General features: G+C 47.9%; 1 protein-coding gene across 6 annotated transcripts in view; it reads left to right on the top strand.

The window, feature by feature from the left end:
• LOC309342170 (tumor protein 63) overlaps positions 1-17,845 on the top strand; it is a gene marked incomplete at its 3' end in the record, with an annotated part of 100,524 nt that extends 82,679 nt beyond the window's left edge. For 4 of the 6 annotated variants that reach the window (XM_081862506.1, XM_081862507.1, XM_081862508.1 and 1 more), the window contains exons 9-12: positions 11,999-12,156; positions 13,049-13,193; positions 14,833-14,926; positions 15,675-17,845. In XM_081862506.1, the coding sequence (XP_081718632.1) occupies positions 11,999-12,156; positions 13,049-13,193; positions 14,833-14,926; positions 15,675-15,971 (694 nt within the window). Of the gene's footprint in view, positions 1-11,998; positions 12,157-13,048; positions 13,198-14,832; positions 14,927-15,674 lie in introns of those variants that run through there. The other 2 variants (XM_081862510.1, XM_081862511.1) reach the window with 2 other exon arrangements.
• Positions 17,846-20,221: the final 2,376 nt, after the last annotated feature.

Below are 20,221 nucleotides of genomic sequence, written 5' to 3' on the forward strand. Positions count from 1 at the left end.
AAATACCTTCATGATCTCGGTGACTCTTTGAACAGGGCTATTTTCCTCATCTGAATGCACAGGACTGTGCTCCTGCAACACAAATGTTCAGGGGAGGGCAAGGAGGACAGACCCGGGTGCTACTTCCATCCCAATGCCTTTAGTTAAAGATCTGTGGCTTCCAATCAAACCTTGAAAGCTTTTTCAGACGCTGCCGTTTGAAGCCAGCTGAAGTTGCAGAGGATTCTCTCTGGAATTCTGCCATTGCCCTGCAGGTGCTCAGCGAGGGGAGACTTATACTGCCTTTTAAAACAGCCCACCAACAACACTGGGCTTCCTTTAATATGCAGCCAATTCTCCCCCCTCCCCGCTTTGCTCACATTCAGTCCATTAGGGATGGTTTCAGCTGGTGCAATAAAAAAAAAAAGAGCCTTGAAGGAGCTGCAATGGCCTTGCAGGCTTACATTGCAAACCCAGATGTCTGCAAGAGTCCCAGGTCTGCACTCTGCTTGTGCCACTGAGCTGCTTTCAAAGCCTTCTGAACTGCCAGAATAGGCCAGAATGTCCCACTGGGTCTTCGCCATTCAGAGCCCGCTGCCACCCCAAACCGTTTAGTTTGGCATTGCAGCCTGCCAAGTGCTTTGACCCCAATATGACCCCACCCGCCATTTTGCAAGTGTCTGGGCTGGGCTAGTGTCTTGGTAGACACTATCTTTACAAGAGTCTTTAAGTCTTAAAGCCACCCCACCCCTTGGAAAATCACACCATCAACAAGGAACTGTGCATCCCTTGTTAAATATTGCAGGGCACGAGGGACATCGCCAAATAAATACTCCCAAGCTGTGCCAGACCTGCTCAGTAGTGACTTTGGACATACCGTAATTGAAACAAATAGATTTGCTGTATTGAGGTGGACTTACAAACCAGATTTCTGCCAGCATCTCCCACAGCTGGGATAACACCTCTGTTCTAGAATTTCCCCACCTCAAGTCTCAGAATGTTCTGTTTTGATTGATCCGACACTTGATCCATGTTTCACATGCGGGTTGCGTGTGGACAGGAATTTATGCATAAATTAATCAGCTATATCCCCTGATAGCCACAGAACAAAAGGGGTTTCTGGCTCTCACAGCAACTTGGCCTTTGCTCCTCTGCAGGAGTCCTTTCGGAAACATCCCCCTGTGGTTTCAGATTGGGGCGATAGAGCTTCTGCACTGCATGCAGAATGTCCCAGGTCAATCTCTAATGGCCCCTCCGGGTGGGTCTGGGGATTGTCCCCCCCCCCATCTGAAATCCCAGAGAGCCACTCCCAGTCAGTCAGAGTCAGGGCCAGATTTCGGTTTGATGAGGCCCTAAGCTACTGAAGGTAATGGGGCCCTTCATATGTCCAGCTGTCCTTTGTCAGCAACAAATTGTCACTTTTTGTGTTGAATATATTCTAGATGGTGATTTATGGACCTCATAGGTGACTAAAGCCATTTGCACATGTTGCTGTGCAACCAGTCCATGCAGAATGGAGGCACCCTATATATAGAAAGGAGCAAAGCAGGGATATTTTAGGGAGCAGGCTAGCAGGCGGGGCCCATGACTTACATCATAGGAGCCTACACAACATAAAACACAGTTGCTGTATGTAGGTTTTATTTTGTTTTTTTATCTTATATTTTGGAAATGTACATCCAGGTTTTATTTCCTTTAAATTTTGGGGGGCCCCCAAGAGAGTGGGGCCCTAAGCTATAGCTTGTTTAGCTTATATGTAAATCTGGCACTGGTCAGAGTAACCAATACTGACCTGGATGGACCAGTGATCTGACTTGGAATAAGACAGATTCCTATGCTCCTAAGATCTGCTCTTTCTCTCTGACCCCATGTTCTGCCACAGTCTTTTCTTTCCTCCTCCTGCTCCTCCGGGTTCTGATCATGAAGGTATTTCTCTCTGTGGCTGCTCAGACTTGGTGATGGTTCCTTTATCTCCTCTCCTCTCTCTGGTTCCTTCCCCACAGCCTCCTCTCAGCGTGCTTCAGGAGCGAGCTTTCAGAAACGAGGAGGGAGCCCCCCAAAAGAAGCGATGCCATTCTCAGACATTCCAGCCCCACAAACCCTTCTTCCGTCTACTCATAGACCAAAGCGGGGAGGCTGTTTTTGTGTGTGTGCAGAGGTTTTGTCCAGCTCCCTTGTTGCAAGGGGGGGGGGGGATGGGAGGAAAAGGGGGGGGGCTTTAACTGAGCAAAATGGCTTGATTGAAACTGAGCAGGCAGCAAACCGCTGCAAAGGGATCAAGCTTTTGCAGGAACAGCAGCTACCCTAGCTGTGGACTTAGCCATTTCCAGGTCTCAAACCACCTTGTCTTCTTCCTGCATTGTAAAATGTGGTGCTTCTGTTTTCACCCGTCAGCCTTCGGATGATTTCTTTTGAGCAGGTCTCAGTCTGCAAGCCTATCTTAAAGATGTGTGTTTACTTGCTAAGACAGAAGCGCAATTTACGGCCTTGAGAACTTTTGATTGTAAATCTGTAAAGTGCTTTTAATGCTGGTCAGAGACTAGTAATGTGTATAAATTTGAGATGCCCTGTCCCTGCTGGGCAGACGGACGACACGAGCACATTGTGGATCAGATGAAACTGTTTATTTCCTACAGAGTTGGTGTTGCATTTGTACGCCGCCACTCACAACATTTCTACCTTTGTTTGCAAAAGAGATCACACAGGAACCTCTTAAGTGAGTGGGGAAATTGCTTGGGTTTTGCTGCTGTAAATCAGGCGCTCAGCTCCAAAGTTCCTGTTTTGTTCCCATTTTGTCTTCACTGCAAGGAATTGCCTCAAGTTTGTAGCAAATGATGGAACACAGCCTTACCTGCAGTTATTCACAGTCCAGCAAATTCAGCAGGCTTATGATGCTGATGGTGGTTGGCCAGCCCAGAAATCAAGAGGGGCAGATGCATTTCATTGGTTAGCCTTTTGTGGAGGGAAGGGGGCATTTGGGTAGTGAGACATCGCTTTGGGATCTGCTGTTCTTCCATATTTTTTAAAAAAGACTATGCAGCCGCATTGAGATTCTGTTTTTCCCCTTTTTCTTTTTTCTTTTGCTCTGTGATTTAATCAATGCCCATTTGAACTGTCTGGAGTTAAAACAAAGCAAAACAGAGGAGCGAACCCTTAGCAGATTGGTGCCACTCATGAAACAAACAAGTTCAGGTATTTTAGGATCCCGAAATCTGGACGGCGAGAATTTTGTCAGCATCCAGGCAGAGATGCAAACATTACTGAGTATTGAGACTGGCTATCAGTACTCACTGGTTGATATCCAACTAAATCGCAGAGTAGACCTGCTGAAACCAATAGTCTTAAGATACTACCCATTCTCTTCAGGGACCAGAACCCCATAATAGAAATTGTGGTTATTTTCTCCACTAGATTTTAGAGGAAAGAACAAAAATTTGCCCCATGAATATCTCCTGGTGCAAACTGGATGTTGACTTGCGATATAATCATCATCATCATAATCAAGGGAGTCATTTCTGAGTTTTGCACAGTTACACAAATGCATAACATGAACTTGAGTTCCAGATGTTCCATCAGCCCCAGCCAGCATAGTCCAAAAGATCTGGTGGGCACCAGGTTGGCAAAGGCCAGCTACAGGTTCACCTGCGATTCAGACCATGTGCTTAAATAGCCAGTGAAGTACATGAGTCATGCTGGTGGGCGCAATTGTCTATGTGCTTAATGCATACATTAGATTTTTGTAGAAACATAAGTGACACCTCATGTTTTCTCCATAATCAATCAGTCCAAACCTCAGTGTGTTGTGGTTTCTTCCAGGTGTGTGTGTGTGTGTGTGTGTTGTCAGTTATGCTGATTCAGTGCGGTCCACCTCAACAAGCCTTGCAGGGATTGTGGTGGTCACCATACTGACCCTGTTGGTGTATTGGGAGTGCAGTCAGGTAGCCCAGCTGAAGCTAAGCAGCTAAGGACGTGACTAGCAAACCCAAAGGAGCGCCATGTCTGCTTTGTGAGGAAGAGCAGGAAACTCTCGTAAAACTGAAGCGGAAGTGGGCCAGGTGGCACGTCCTAGTGAGAAGCTTTGGGTGGGGTTGGATGAGCAAGCTGCAGAAGATCTTGGGGCCTCCTCCTTTTTCTGCTTTGTGCTTCCTGCCCTTCTGGTTTGCGCCTAAATCTTGTGACAACAGAGTGTGGGAAAGTGCCATGTGGGCACAGCCTGGCATGGAACCCAGAAAGTAGAAGTAGGTCACTTGGCTTCTGCCTCTGTTTACAAGAAATGGCTCTGTGCTGTGCGAAGTCGGCCTGTTCTGTGGAGGTGACGAGAGCCTCCTTCTGAGGGCTCTTCCTGCCCGCCACTCCTCGTGCCCCTGGCATGCCCGCCTCATCCTGGAGCCACCTCCCAGGCACCCCCAGCCCACTCCACAGACCCTCCTGCTTCTTCCAGCCAGCAGTTCCAAGAGGCAAGACATCTGCAGTTGGTTAATTGACCTCATTAAGCCCTAGGAATGGGAAAGTGCAATGAGTTGGCTCGGGGTTCAAAGTGATTCCAAGGTGTAATGTTCCTTGGGATTCATTAAGCATCATTTGATGTGGCTTGGGTTCTGCGTTCCAAATGATGTTTTGGGAAGGGAACTCTGGGAAGAACTTTCTCTCGGTAAGAGCTGTTTGACGGCGGAACAGGCTTCTCGGAAGGTGGTGGACTCTCCTTCCTTGGAGGTTTGAAAGCAGAGGTTGGGTGGTCATCTGTCCTGGATGCTTTAGCCACGATTCCTGCATTGTGGGGGGTTGGACTGGATGACCCCAGGGGGTCCCTCCCAACCTCAGTTCTATGAGATGAACCCCATTCACTGGGAAACCACACACATCCTCTGGTCAGCCCTGAAAAAGGTTTCACCCTGAGCAATATTCCTTTCACTCTTACCATCTTACTCTTCTTAATTTGTGGTGCTGGTTTTCAATAAACTTTTGCATCTTGATTTTAACTGGCCTGGCCTCCTGTCCCTTCGTCTCTCTATTTTTCTTTTCCTTCTCCTCTCACAACAAATGAATGTGCTGCCTTTCCTGCTCTCATCACTCACTCTCCTCTCCTTTAAACACGCCCTCGTCTGACTTTACCAGCTCCCAAAAGCAACTTTTGTCTCTTGCCAAGTTTTAGACCAGGTTTGTGCAAACAATTCCATATTGGTTCGTTTTCCCTCTCATTATGGGTAGCGTGAAGATGGAGAAGGACTTAGTCAGGAGGAAATGCTAATAGGGATTGGGGAGGTGCAATTCAATTTCCATTTACAGGTGATTTTACCTAGCTTGAATTTTCTGAAACAATATGCAAACCGAAGCACAGTTATCCTTTGAAACGTACATTTCTCTGAATTTTGCAGTGCGTTAAAAGGCTGGCGAATTTTCATGACAGCGTTTAAAATAACAATAATGCACAAAATGATGTGAACCTGAATTTAAGATTGCAAAAAAGAGAGAAAATCAGGAATGGACAGATCTGCCCAGCCCTGCTCACTAGTCACAAACACACAAACACAGCCTCGCTCTTCACCCCAGAAGGGGGTCAAGCCTTTGCAAACAGGCTCAAGCAAGGGTTTTGCATGCATTCAGTGTTCACCTTGACTTGAGGACCCAGAAACCTACCTGGACTAATAGTGGGAGGCGGTGATGGGTGCGCCCTGGACCCCAGTGGAACTTCTCTTGGAAAGGGACTGCCAAACCCTTAATCTCTGGTGGGAAATGGTTACTGCATCCATCATTTCCAAGGAGTCTTCCAGGGGAGGGTATCAAAGGCCTCTCTCACTCCACTGGTTTGGAGACAGGCAGAATCAGTTTCCTACTAATGACTCTGGGTTCCTTCTCTAGTCCCAGTTCCTGTTAGGGAAAATGTTCTCCAGTGAGAGCTGGGGAGGGCCTACTGTCTCTGCCTCCTTACCATACCCTGAGGCAAACTTCTGGGAACTTGGAAAAGGGGGAGTCGTGTCAGATACACTGGCTCCCAGTACGTTTCAAAGCACAATTCAAAGTGTTGGTGTTGACCTTTAAAGCCCTAAACGGCCTCGGTCCAGTATACCTGAAGGAGCGTCTGTACCTCCATCGTTCTGCCCGGACACTGAGGTCCAGCGCTGAGGGCCTTCTGGCAGTTCCCTCCCTGCGAGAAGCCAAGTTACAGGGAACCAGGCAGAGGGCCTTCTCGGTGGTGGCACCTGCCCTGTGGAACACCCTCCCACAAGATGTCAAAGAGAACAACATCTACCAGACTTTTAGAAGACATCTGAAGGCAGACCTGTTTAGGGAAGCTTTTAATGTTTGACGCACTATTGTATTTTAATATTCTGTTGGAAGCTGCCCAGAGTGGCTGGGGAAACCCAGCCAGAAGGGCGCGGTATAAATAGTAAATAATAATAATTATTATTATATAGCTCACAGGTTTCAAGTTTCTTCCACACACCCTTAGGGGAGATGGAGGACCCCCATGGCAGAAATGAGCATGGGGCAAAATACGCCAGATGACCGTTCTGTCATCCAGCCTTCTGAATGATCTTAGAGGACAGGATTCTGGGAAGCCCTTCTGTAGATTCCAGGGTGGGGATGGAGCAAGGAATGTAATCTTGTGAGCAATCTGACTGCTCCTCTCCGCTGTGAATGTTGGATTCCTCTGTTCTTCTTAAGCGAATACACAGAGGAAAGCACCCCCAGAGTCTCTGTGAATACAGCATTAAGAGCATGAGAAGAGCCTGCTGGATGAGGCCAGTGTCCCGTCTATTCCAGCATCATGTTCTCACCAGGGCCAAGCAGATGCCCCAAAGGGAAACCCGCAAGCAGGATTCGAACACAAGTCCTCTCCCTTCCTGCAGTTTCCAGCAACTAGGATTCAGAAGCATTGCTGTCCCTGACTGGGGAAGCAGAGCAGAGCCAGGATGGCTAGTAGAAATCCAATGCCTCCACAAATTTGCCTAATCCTCTTTCAAAGTCATCTAGGTTGGTGGCCATCACTCGTGCAGGAGTGAGTTCCACAGTTTGACTCTTCTTTCTGTCCTTTCTTTCACCTGTCCTAAAGATCCCAACCACAGTTGCCATGTTGAACAACTGAGAAGGATTTGTGGCCCTGTGCTTCTTCAAAGACATGCTTTGCTTTCAGAAGTTGCCATAGTCACTTCCTGACATCTCCAATGGTCTCAGGTAGCAGAGCTCTTAGGGACGCGGGTGGCGCTGTGGGTTAAACCACTGTGCCGCTTGGACTTCCCGATCAGAAAGTCAGCGGTTCAAATCCCCGCGACGGGGTGAGCTCCCGTTGCTCGGTCCCTGCTCCTGCCAACCTAGCAGTTCGAAAGCATGTCAAAGTACAAGTAGATAAATAGGTACCGCTCCGTCGGGAAGGTAAACGACATTTCCATGCACTGCTCTGGTTCGCCAGAAGCGGCTTAGTCATGCTGGCCACATGACCCGGAAAAACTGTCTGCGGAAGCAGACAAACGCCAGCTCCCTCTGCCTGTAAAACGAGATGAGCGCCGCAACACCAGAGTCATTCACAACTGAACTTAATTGTGAGGGGTCCCTTTACCTTTAACAGAGCTCTTGCTCATTCGAACAGTCCTCTGTGGTCGTTTCATAGCTAGGACTCTGTCTTGCCTTCAGCCTTTCTGTGGGTCTCTGTGCATCTACAGCCAGATGGTCTGTGCAGCTGATGTGTCTGTCTGTGCACATTCACACATGGGGGATGGGTGGCAGGAGAATGAAGGGTGCATTGGAGGAAATGGGCATGGAGGGATCCCCACAACAAGGGCCAATGCACTTCTGAGCCCAAAGCAAGCAAATCACCTGTGATTCACTCTCTGTGGCTAGAGCAACAATGCCAACGGGTCACAAGGGAACATAGTTGCCCTCCCACCAAGTAGGAAAATGGGCTGAGCAGCAGGCCTGTCCTCTGCTGTGCATTTCATGGGACATCAAATGGAGCTGGATGTTGGAAGAGTCTGGACAGATAAAACAAAGTCCTTCTTCAAGCAGCACAGAGTCGGTCCCACAGGAGGCAGTGATGGTCACCAACCTGGGTGGCTATAAAAGAGGATCAGTAAAATTCATGGAGGAGGAGAGAGCTATCAATGGCTACTAGCCGCAATGGCCATGCTCTGCCCCCACAATCAGGGGCAGTAAATGTCACTGAAATTCTACTCAATGTTGATCCAGAGCAGAGGTCCTCTGGCTGGGTTGGGACGATATAGGATTGGGGGGGGGGAACAACTCCGATCTCTTGCGGGGGCGCAATTAGTGCCAGCACCGTCCATTAAGTGTTTGGGTGTAATCTTCGACACCTCCCTTTCCATGGAGGCGCAGATTGCAGATATAACAAAGACGGAATTTTTTCATCTCCGCCAAGCTAAGCAGTTGGCTCCTTATCTCTCTCGCCCTGACCCTGCCACTGTGATCCACGCGACGGTCACCTCCAGACTGGATTATTGTAACTCACTCTACGTGGGGCTGCCCTTGAGATTGACCCAGAAACTCCAGCGGGTGCAGAATGCCAGGGCGAGGCTCCTTATGGGGTCCTCGCTGCGAGATCACATTCAACTGGTGCTATACCAGCTGCACTGGCTCCTGCCAGAGTACAGGATCAGGTTCAAGGTCTGGTTTTAACCTTTAAAGCCCTATACGACCTAGGACCCTCGTACCTACGGGACTACCTCTCCTTGTATGTCCCAGGGAGGACCTTACGGTCTTCAAACAAAAACATCTTGGAGGTCCCGGGCCACAGGGAGGTTAGGCTGGCCTCAACCAGAGCCAGGGCTTTTTCGGCTGCGGCTCCGATCTGGTGGAACGCTCTGTCCCAAGAGACTAGGGCCCTGCGGGACTTGACATCTTTCCGCAGGGCCTGCAAGACGGAGCTGTTCCACCAGGCCTTTGGCCAAGGCACAGCCTGACCCCCTTCTTTGGTAATCCTTCACAGAACTCCAACCCAATGGTTGCCATCAATTTGATTTGAACTGATTTTATAATGAATTGATTTTAGAATGCTGTATTATTTTACTGTTGTTAGCCGCTCTGAGCCCGGCTTCGGCTGGGGAGGGTGGGATATAAATAAAATTTTATTATTATTATTATTATTATTATTATTATTATTATTATTATTATTCCAACATATAGTTAGCAGAGTAAAAAAACACGTTGCAGGATTTCCCCCAAAATAGACCAGAGGCCATTGTGTTTCATCCAGCAGAGCTTTACTGCTACTGAAGGCAAATGAGCATAATGGTCACAAATCCAAAACATTCAGGATTGGCCCTGTCCATAAGAAATCCAGATGCAGCAGACTTAACTTAAACTTACAATAACTTATAATAAGACGAAACTTTAACACTATGTGCCGAACACCACATCAGAAGAGAGAGATAGAAAGAGAGACCCCGACTCCTTCTGGCCTCACTATTATAGTCAGCATGACCTTGACAGAAGAGATAACAGGACCAGGTTAAGCCAGCTGTACTCAGCTTCTCTGAAGGAATAACCCAAACATCATGAACCTTCTGCTTCTTTCTTTTATGCAGAGAAGCTTCCAGAACCCTCTTGAATTAATTAGAACAGGAAAGATCTCTATGCATCAGAGCAATACTTTCTGTACTAAGAAATGTGAATTGACAGTAAATGCTTCTGAACATCAGTTGCTGGGAATGCCAGGATGAAAGAGGGCTCTCGTGCTGCAGTCCTGCTTGTTGGTTTCAAATGATGGGAATCCGTTTGGGAATTACTGTAAGAACAGGAGGCTGGACTAGAAGGACCACTGGTCTGATCCTGCACTCCTCCTCTTCTTCCGTTCCAATGTTCCTCTTATGTTTTAATGGATGCACGTGCTTGTTTTCTGCTTGGAATATTGTTGCTTCGAGTCGCTGTGGCCAAAAAAATGGCAACTAGTGGTCGGAGCGAAACAATATAAACTTAAAGCTTTTGCAGATGACCTAGTTTTGACTCTGCAGGAGCCAGAACCTAGTACGAAAAGAGTATTGCAATTGATTCAAGACTTTGGTCGGGTGGCGGGATTTAAACTAAATAAACAGAAAACTAAGGTGCTGGGAAAAAATTTGACAGACATAGAGTCAGAACGGTTTCAGAGAGAAACAGAATTAACTATGGTAAAAAAAGTAAAGTACCTAGGGCTAAACATAACAGCAAAAAATCTGAGTCTATTTAAGGATAATTATGAAAAATGTTGGTCTGAAATTAAGAGAGACTTGGACAGTTGGACAAAATTGAAGCTTTCTTTGTTAGGCCGAATTGCTGCTATTAAGATGAATGTATTGCCAAAGATGTTGTTTTTGTTTCAAACATTGCAAATTGTGGACAAGACGGAGTGCTTCCGGAAGTGGCAGAGAGATATTTCTAAATTTGTCTGGCAGGGCAAAAAGCCCAGAATTAAGTTTAAGATATTAACTGATGCGAAAGAAAGAGGGGGCTTTGCCCTGCCAGACCTAAAGCTGTACTATGAAGCCGCAGCTTTCTGCTGGCTAAAAGACTGGCTACTTCTCGAAGACACTGACGTACTGGACCTGGAAGGTTTTAACAATGCTTTTGGTTGGCATGCATACCTATGGTATGACAAAGTTAAGATCAATAAGGCCTTTAAAAACCATATTGTCAGGAAAGCAGTATTTAACGTCTGGACAAAATACAAAGACTTATTGGAAAACAAAACTCCGAGGTGGCTTTCCCCTCTGGAAGCTAAGGCCCGAAAAAGACCCAATATGGAGGCCAAATGGCCAAAATATTGGGAAATATTAGAAAAAGATGGAGACAATTGGAAATTGCAGAGTTTGGAGACAATGAAGGATAAAGTGCGAGACTGGTTACATTACGCTCAGATTAAAGAAGTCTTTAAAAATGACAAAAAGTTAGGGTTCCAGGTGGAGAAATCGAAGTTGGAAACAGAATTGTTAGAACCAAAGACTAAGGTATTATCAAGAATGTATAACTTGCTGTTAAAATGGAACACACAAGACGAAATGGTTAAATCGGCTATGATAAAGTGGGCACAGGACATTGGGCATAATATTATGCTTGAGGACTGGGAAAGGTTGTGGACCAATGGGCTGAACTTCACTGCATGTAATGCTTTGAAGGAAAATGTAATGAAAATGATATACAGATGGTACATGACCCCAGTTAAACTTGCCAAAATATACCATTTGTCTGATAATAAATGTTGGAAATGTAAAGAAAATGAAGGAACATTCTTTCACCTCTGGTGGACTTGCCCTAAAGTGAAGGCCTTCTGGGAAATGATATATAATGAGTTGAAAAAGGTATTTAAGTATACCTTCACTAAGAAACCAGAAGCCTTCCTCCTGGGTATTGTCGGCCAGAAGGTGCTAAAGAAGGACCGAACATTTTTTATGTATGCAACAACGGCAGCAAGGATACTCATCGCTAAGAATTGGAAAACTCAAGATCTACCCACACTGGAAGAGTGGCAGATGCAGCTGATGGACTATATGCAATTGGCGGAGATGACTGGCAGAATCCGAGACCTGGGAGAAGAAAGGATTGAAGAAGATTGGAAGAAATTTAAGATTTATTTACAAAAATATTGTAATTTGGTTGAATGTTAAGAAGGATGCTTGATCATAAAATAATTGGCCACCACTAAATTAGACTGGAATTTGATGATAAGTGAGATTAAGGAAAACATAAACCTTTTGGAGAATTGTTAGATTATATTTAAATGAGTGGAAATAAGATTATAAACAAGATGATAATTTGCTTGAAAAAAAATTTTCAACGATGTAAGTGGGAGCAGGAGACGTGAGGAAGTCCAAAGAAGTTATGAGATTTTGTTATGATATAACTAATGTTGTTTATTATTTGTGCATTTCTTTTATAAAAAAAAAAACCTTAATAAATATTTATATAAAAACAAAAAACAAAAAAATGGCAACTAGTAAATTTAATTAAAAGCGCTGAGGTTGCAAGGTTGGCCCTTTCCCTTTCCACGTGGGCCTGACTTCTCTGCCCTTGTTTTCCAACCCTCTCTCAGGAACTCCATCCAGTCCCAGTCTTCCTATGGGTCCACCTCTCCTCCGCTCGGCAAGATGAACAGCATGAACAAGCTGCCCTCTGTCAGCCAGCTCATCAACCCACAGCAGCGAAACGCTCTGACCCCCACCTCGATGCCTGACAGCATGGGAGCCAACAGTAAGAGGCTTCTCCCCCCCCCCCCCATGACCCTCCTGGAGCTGGAGCTTAGGATGAGTGGGGTGGCAGAATAGTGGCCAGAGCAGAACCTCCCAAACTCTTTTGAGCCACTGCCCTCTTGGTTCAAACAAGCCATCTCCAGTGCCTGCTACCCTACCCTGCAGAAATCCTTATCTGGAATATCTTCAAAAAAAACCAAAAAACCCAAACCCAGTTAGAACTGTTTAATTTAATTAATCAACTTTGGAACCACCGGAAGAGGAGCTTGTGAGTTGACAGACCAGGCTTCCCCACCTGAAATTTGGGGAGGGTTGTTTTACAAAATGCAGGGAAGATTCTGAGATGGAGTGACTAGCTGGGGAGGGGGGAATTCAAGTCGCTTCTCATTTGAAGGTGAACCTACCTAATTTGTGGCATCCAGAGTGATAGAAAAACCAAAACAGCCCTCCTGCAAAACCTGCACTTACTTGAATTTTGCAATCCAGTTCTCCGAAAGCGGAGCTGGTGCCTAAAGAGCTTTTAACCCCTCTGCCTCGCTTGGGGGCAAGGCGCACTCAGCACATAGGCTCTGGAGGCTCGTGTGGGGTCTCACATGGCCCCACAAAATCTCACGAGAGCATCCCAGAGCTGGCACACCAAGCAGGCCTTGGCCTCCCACCAAGATGGAGATGGAGAGCTTAAAATCTCTGCCTTGCTCAGATTTAACTTGCGCACTTTCAACCAGCCAGACCTCAACCACATATGGTTGAAACCACCTTAGTCATTTAAATGAGAGCAAGGTGAGATTGTGCTATATAAGAAAGGAGATGGGCTAGCTCAGGGGTGTGGAGAACAGGTTCCAGCTATTGGTGCCTCCGTTTTTGTAACTCTGGTCTCTCTTTCCTTGTTCCAGTTCCAATGATGGGGGCCCACATGGCAATGGCCGGCGACATGAACGGGCTCAGCCCGACCCAGACGTTGCCCCCCACCCTCTCCATGCCATCGACATCCCACTGCACCCCACCACCTCCCTACCCAACAGACTGCAGCATTGTCAGGTGAGTGAGCTGTAGCTGTGCAGGCTTTCCACCCCCCATGGGTGACAGCAGCATGCTTCTCTGTTCTGTGGGGTCCTTCGTCTGGGGCTGCTGTGTTCAAGAAGCAGTTTGCAGGTCATGTTAGACCTGCTGAGCTACTTCAGCTGGCTTGCCGCGCTGCCTTTGCCTCCCCTTGCCGTTGCCCCCAGACCTTCTCCTACCACGCACGCAAGAAGGAAATGAGGCGGAGGGGATTCCGGTGAAGAATCCCATTGTTGCATGTGATGGAATCGGATAGGGCGGCGATCTCTCCATCTGGAGAACCCTGGAATAGTAGCCAAGGGTAACTCACATCAACTGCATTTGTTGCCCTGGTTTCAGGAGAAAAGAATTAGAGTTGTAGAATTAGAGGGGACTCCAAAGGTCATCTCGTCAATGCAGAAATTACAGCTGGAGAATCCCTGGAAGAGGACCAACCTCTACCTAAAAACCTCCCGTGAAGGGAGATAATAGAATGATAGAATTATAGAAGGGAGGCCAAGGGCATCTCCTCCACCTTCCTGCAACTCAGGAATCACAGCTGAAGAATCCCTGACAGATAACCGTCCTACCTCTGCTTAAAAACCTCCAAAGAAGGGGAGTCCACCACCTTCCGAGGTCGCAGAATCAGTTGTAGAATTGTAGAGTTGGAAGGGACCCCGAGGGCAACGTAGGAATCCCTGGCAGATGGCCACCCAACCATGGCGTTACAACCTCCCACGAAGGCGGGTCCAAGATACATCGCAGCATTGAACCCTGCTATTTTTATCTCCAGGGCTGGCTGCTGTGGCTCTCTAAATGTACGGCTGCCTTTGAAGATGGATCAGAAGCTGCATCTACTGCAGGATGTTGCTGCTTAGCTCCTGGTGAACATCAGGAGGACCACACTAAGCACTCAAGCAGCACCTGCGCTAGCTGCCTCTTCGCTTCCAGGTCCCTTCCAAGGTGCCCTGTTGGCCAAGGTGCCATAGTATGTGGTGCCCCTCTCCCCATGGCATAGCCTAAGAATGTCAGAAGATTAGGGCAGTTGCCCATCTAGTTCAGCATCCAGGTCTCACAGTTGCCAGCCACACTTGCTGTGGGAAACCAGCACGCAGGATTTGAGCACAGGACCCCTCTCTGCTCCTGTGGTTTCCAGCATCAGAAGCATAACATAGGAAGAGTCCGCTGGATCAGGCCAGTGGCCCATCTTGCCCAGAATCCTCTTCTCACATGGTTGCTTCCAGCAGTGGAGGCAGAGCATGGCCATCGATAGCCCTCTCCTCCTCTCTACGAATTTGTCCAATCATCTTTTAAAGCCCTCCAGGTTGGTAGCCTTCACTGCCTCTTGCGGCAGCAAGTTCCACAGATTAACTATGTGCTGCATGGAGAGGGAGCTGTTGCCTGTTCCTTCCACGAGGCTTGGGATAGCTGATTTCTGTGTCCCACTCAGGGGATATCACCTTCTTCCTCCCGGTGACGAGTTTGGGGTGGGTGGCGAGGGGGGTTCCTTCCTGCTCCCACAAATCAAGGCTTTTGCGTAGCAGAGCGCCTGGTGTGGGTGACCTTCTTATCTCAACCTCTCTCTTTCTCTCTCTCTTCCTCTTTCCTCCTTTCCTCTTTCCTCCTCCTCCTCCTGCAGTTTCTTAGCAAGGCTGGGCTGTTCCTCCTGCGTGGATTATTTCACGGCGCAAGGGCTGACCACCATCTATCAGATTGAACACTACTCCATGGATGTAAGTAACTGCCTCGCCCTTTCGCTGCATGGTGGGGGAAAGGGGCCTTTCTTCTTGAACTCGGCACTCTGCGCTGGAGGGGAGAGGGCAAAGCTACGCTTCGGATTTAGGGGCGAGCTACATGTTACACTGCAGCTCGCCAGCCTGTGACCCAACTTTGGCAGCCCCTTTGGCATTGCAATAGTGCCCCCGGGAGAGAGGGGAACTGCAGTTGGCGAAGGGGCGTCAGAGAACGGAGGGCCCAATCCTTTCCCCTGCTGACTCTTTTCCTGCTGAACTTTCTCCCTTTCAACCATCTTCTTTTAGGCCTCTCGCTGTTCCGGACAACATAAATGGGTACAAAACAGTGGTGTGGCAGTAAAAGCGGGGAGTTTTGCATGAAGGGGAGGTGGGTAGGCCCAGCTGGAAGAGCCTTGTACTGTTTGCAAGCCACAGGTCTGAAACAGACATGGTTGTCCTGAAGTCTCCTGGGGTTCCTTCTGCACCTCCTCCCTCCCGCCTGAAGCCTTCTTGCTTTGCTGGGATTTTGGTGTTGCTTGCTTGGGGTTTGGCCTGTTGGGCTGAGGGTCTCTCCATTTTCTTACTGAATCTTCACTTCTGAAGCTAAGCGCCGCCAAGCAAGACCTCAAGAACCCTTGAGATAGTCACCAAAAACCCCACTCACCCCCCGTTGAAAACTGTAGAAACCTGTGTAGCTTCTTTTGGCAAGAGTGGCTGATTCTCTCTCTCTCCTCTCCTCGCCTTCCAGGATCTGGTGAGCCTCAAAATCCCGGAGCAGTTCCGCCATGCCATTTGGAAAGGCATCATGGACCACCGGCAGATCCACGACTTCTCCTCTGCCCCCCACCTCCTGCGTACCCCCGGGGCCGCCTCCGCAGTCAGCGTGGGCCCCAGCGAGACCCGCGGGGAGCGTGTCATCGACGCCGTGCGCTTCACCCTCCGCCAGACCATCTCCTTCCCTCCCCGCGACGAGTGGAGCGACTTCAACTTCGACCTGGATGCCCGCCGCAACAAGCAGCAGCGCATCAAGGAGGAAGGGGAGTGAGGAGGCGGCCTGTGGCTCTCCCTCCGCCCCCCGCCCCACACCGATGGACCTCTGGGCTGCTCCTGCCTCTCCCTGCTACTCTGAGATGGTGCGGGGGGCTTGGAGAGGATGGGGGGGATGTCGTGTGCTCTTCAGCACTAGCCGCACCTGTCCTTCCGAGCTTGCAGCCTCCACGCTTTGCCGGAAGCGCAGCTATTTTGTATTTTCTCGCAAGCCATAGCTTTCGTTTGTTGGGGAGGGGAGGGGTGGCCTTTGCAGCTTCTGCTCGGCAAGGACTGCATGTTGTAAGATGTGGTGGGTGTCTGGAGAAACACGGATTCCCCCAGTTGTGGCACTTGACCCTTTCCGCCGAACTGGACCAGCTACAGTGCGCCCCAGCATGTGACCAGATCAAATCTCCCACGCAAACTTTTGTATGGATCCCTCTCTGTGTGGATCCCTTTCTCGGGTGCTTGTTTTGAGGGTTTTAAGGATTCAATGCCTTTGGGGAGGCCTCTCATCTGTGACAGCATTGCCTAGTGGTTGGAGTTTGATGAGTCCCAAGTTTGAATTATGACGGCTTAACAACACTGAGGTACGGGGTACGATGTGCATTGGACCCCATGACCAGTCTGGCCATCACATGCTTTGCATAGCAGGTTTCCTCCTGGGCAACCTTTCAGTTTTAATTTTGCTTTTGGGGGTTAGCGATGGTTTTTCGGCGGGGGTAGTCCACTTTGTTCCTTCACCCCTGCTGATTCTTCCTTCAGCAGCAAATGCAAAGAAACTCTTGACCAGGAACCCAGACTGCCAATTCCTTAGCAGGTTCCCTTTGAGATCACCAAATATGCCCACCCGTCCCCCATTATATCTGGGCTTGCAAAATCTCCCCTTGAAGCTAGCACATAAATACGGGGAGAGTTGCTTCTGTGTCAGATTTCACTTACCATTTCAACAAGTGGGTTATTTGAGCAAGATTTTGGATTTTTCTTAACTCCTGACCTGGGTTTCATGAATCCCCTTGCCACATAAATGCACTCAGGGTGGCTTCTGTGGTTGGATTCCAGCAGATCTGTATTTTCCCTTCTTTCCTCCCTTTCTCCCCACCTGCCTTTCAGGAAAACTAGTTCCTGGGCCATCTGCTGTAAACTGACTGCACTAGACAAGGCTCACTAGAGACCATGAATGCCCAATGGGGCAGATCTTCCTGGTGTTTTCATGCCTGTTTACTATTCTCTCATCTCATTCTACCATGCAAGAGTCTTTCCCTGAGCTACTTTCCCTCTCCTCAACACATCCTCGGGCTACAAATTCCTACTGACAAACCCACTACTGCCAAGTAAGCTCTGACTTCTTGCAGATATGGTCCTCTCATGCTTAGAATGCAGTCAAAGTACATTTTTCATGTAAACATTGTAAGTACAATTTTGTTTTATGTATAATTTTGTCATGTACTTGGTCAATCATTTATTGAGGGGTGGTTTTTTTTTTTGATAAAAAAATGTATTTCTCTTTGGGGTTTGGGGCTTTTCAGAACCACATTTTGTTTGCATTTTTTATTTTTTTATTTTTTAAAGAAAGAAGCAAACCACACCATTTTATGGGAAAGGCTTATACCTGTGTAATGACTTTCAAAGTGTTTGTGATATTGACCTTAATGAATCACGATTACAGAGGGGGGGGGAGTGATTGCAAAAAACCCCTCTCTCGGGGGGAGGTGGGGGGGGGAGACACCGAGGGTTGACTTCAAGAGTCCTAGATTTCAAAATAAGTTCCTTTGCTCAGTTTGAGTGGCACACATCCACAAGTTCTCCGTGACTTGCAATAAGTATTAATTGGATGAAAAGCACTCTGTTGTCAATATCATTGTAAATAAAAACAGATTACAAAAGCAATGTTGATGGTTTCTGGCATTCAAAGCGGCTGCAGGAGTCTTTCATTGTGGGTCACAACAGCAAAGCCATGTGCATTGCCCAAGTCAGTTCAGAGGAAGGACATGGCCGCCCTAGAAAACAGACTGGCTCCTCTGCATGGCTGAGGACTCTGGGGGTGCTAATAATAATAATAATAATAATAATAATAATAATAATAATAATTTATTATTTATACCCCGCCCATCTGGCTGAGTTTCCCTAGCCACTCTGGGCAGCTCCCAATCAAGTGTTAAAAACAATACAGCATTAAATATTAAAAACTTCCCTAAACAGGGCTGCCTTCAGATGTCTTTTAAAGATAGGATAGCTACTTATTTCCTTCACATCTGATGGGAGGGCGTTCCACAGGGCGGGTGCCACCACCAAGAAGGCCCTCTGCCTGGTTCCCTGTAACCTCACTTCTCGCAATGAGGGAACCGCCAGAAGGCCCTCGGAGCTGGACCTCAGTTTCCGGGCAGAACAATGGAGGTGGAGATGCTCCTTCAGGTATACTGGACCGAGGCCGTTTAGGGCTTTAAAGGTCAGCACCAACACTTTGAATTGTGCTCAGAACATACTGGGAGCCAATGCAGATCTCTCAGAACTGGTGTTATGTGGTCCTGGCGGCCACTCCTGGTCACCAATCCAGCTGCCGCGTTCTGGATTAATTGCACTCCCACCAGGAATTTGCAAGGCATCGTGAGGACAAATGCCCCATCAGTGCAATGATTTTTCCTTGCAAAGAGGAACAGGCTGCCCATCTCCTCCTATTGCACCCTCCCCCTAAATATTTCCCCAATCCAGCAGGCCAGATTTGCGGACACCATGAAGCACATGCCGAGAGAGGGATAGCACAGAACTTGGTGCTTCCCAGTTTCTGGGCAGGAGTAGAGCCCTGTGAGAGTTTGAAGGGCACCTGGACAAAAGAAGCTGCCATGCCAGCTACATCCATAACTCATTGTAGTGGTTCTAAGGGGGTTGCTCGTGTGTAAGTTGCCACCACTCCTGGCTAGGTTGCCTAGTTGAACCCTTTCTCTCTGGACAGCCTTGCACTCATGGGTGTCTCAGTTGCTGGCAGAATCTGTCAGTGGGCATTTCTTGAACTTCTTCCAGCAAAAAAGTTCTTTGACGCCCAGTCGCCTCCTACTCTCCCTGCGCGAAAGCCTTCTGCGCAAGGAGGGCGTAGGCAGCGGAGTACCTGTGCTCTCCCCACTGGTCTCCGGTGAAGAGTCCTGGAACCTTCTCTCCGATTCCCCCATCTGCCCCCCTTCACCCCTGGTGTTACGCTGATTTCCTTCCCCAGCAGATGAGTTCCCTCTCTCCCTGCTGGGACCCTCTCTGGCATCCCTCTGGAGCCTTCCCTCCGCCTCTGGCTCCGATGGCAGTTCCCTGACACTCATGAACATAGCGCAAGGGGTTCGTGCAACATAGTTTCACTGCCCCTTGTTTTCTGCCAATGGACGGGAAGCGCTACCATCCAGGAGTAAGGATACTTTGGGATCTACTGAGACAGTCCACACTATGGGAGCAGTTCAATTTGTGGGAATGTTGTGGGTAGCAGGGAAGGATATATTGATTAAATATTATCCTTCCTAACTCACGCTAGTGAGTTTATTCATACAGCAGAGTACATTTCCCCTTTTACACAGCAGGAAGCTAGTTGCAGATTCATTAGAAACTCTTAAGTTCTATTATTCCTGGTAAGACCCCTTTGAGTCCCTCCTAAAAGAATAAAGACCTAAGAAGCTTCTTTTTAAAAAATAAAAAATAAAAAATTGTCCAGTAGCACCTTAAAGACCAACTAAGTTTGTTCTGGGTAGATGGTCTCTAAGGTGCTACTGGACAATTTTTTTAATTTTTTTTATTTATTTCAACTGCGTTAGACCAACACGGCTCCCTACCTGAATCTTCTTTTAAAAGTTTAACAAGAAGTTTACTCACATTCAGTTCACAGTTGGATCCCTGAAGGCAGGTTTTAGCTTGTAGTTACAGATACAGTGTGGCTTACATCCTTGTAAGGATGGGCCCATGTGCTGCTGGCAGAGAGCCAGCAGACAGCATCAGGAGCAGTGGCCAAAATGGAAGAGAGGAGCATCAAAAAAGAGAGATGGCTGCATAACTGGACCTTTTGTGGGGTCTGGAAGGGTCACGTCCACCTACCTGGTCACATGCAAAGGAAGGATGCTCCAGACCAGGTGTAACAGGAAGTTCAGCTGGCTGGACCAACATCCCCCTGTCTGTGTCCACTCTAGGCAAACAGGAAATGTTGTATTTGACTACTTATGTTACATCCCACACAATTCATATTGTTCTTCTTGTAGCCAGAGGCCATGACAAACTTGTAACAGTAGTATTCAT

This window comes from Podarcis erhardii (assembly GCF_964252035.2).
Source record: "Podarcis erhardii genome assembly, chromosome: 5".
Classification (NCBI taxonomy): Eukaryota; Metazoa; Chordata; class Lepidosauria; order Squamata; family Lacertidae; genus Podarcis; species Podarcis erhardii.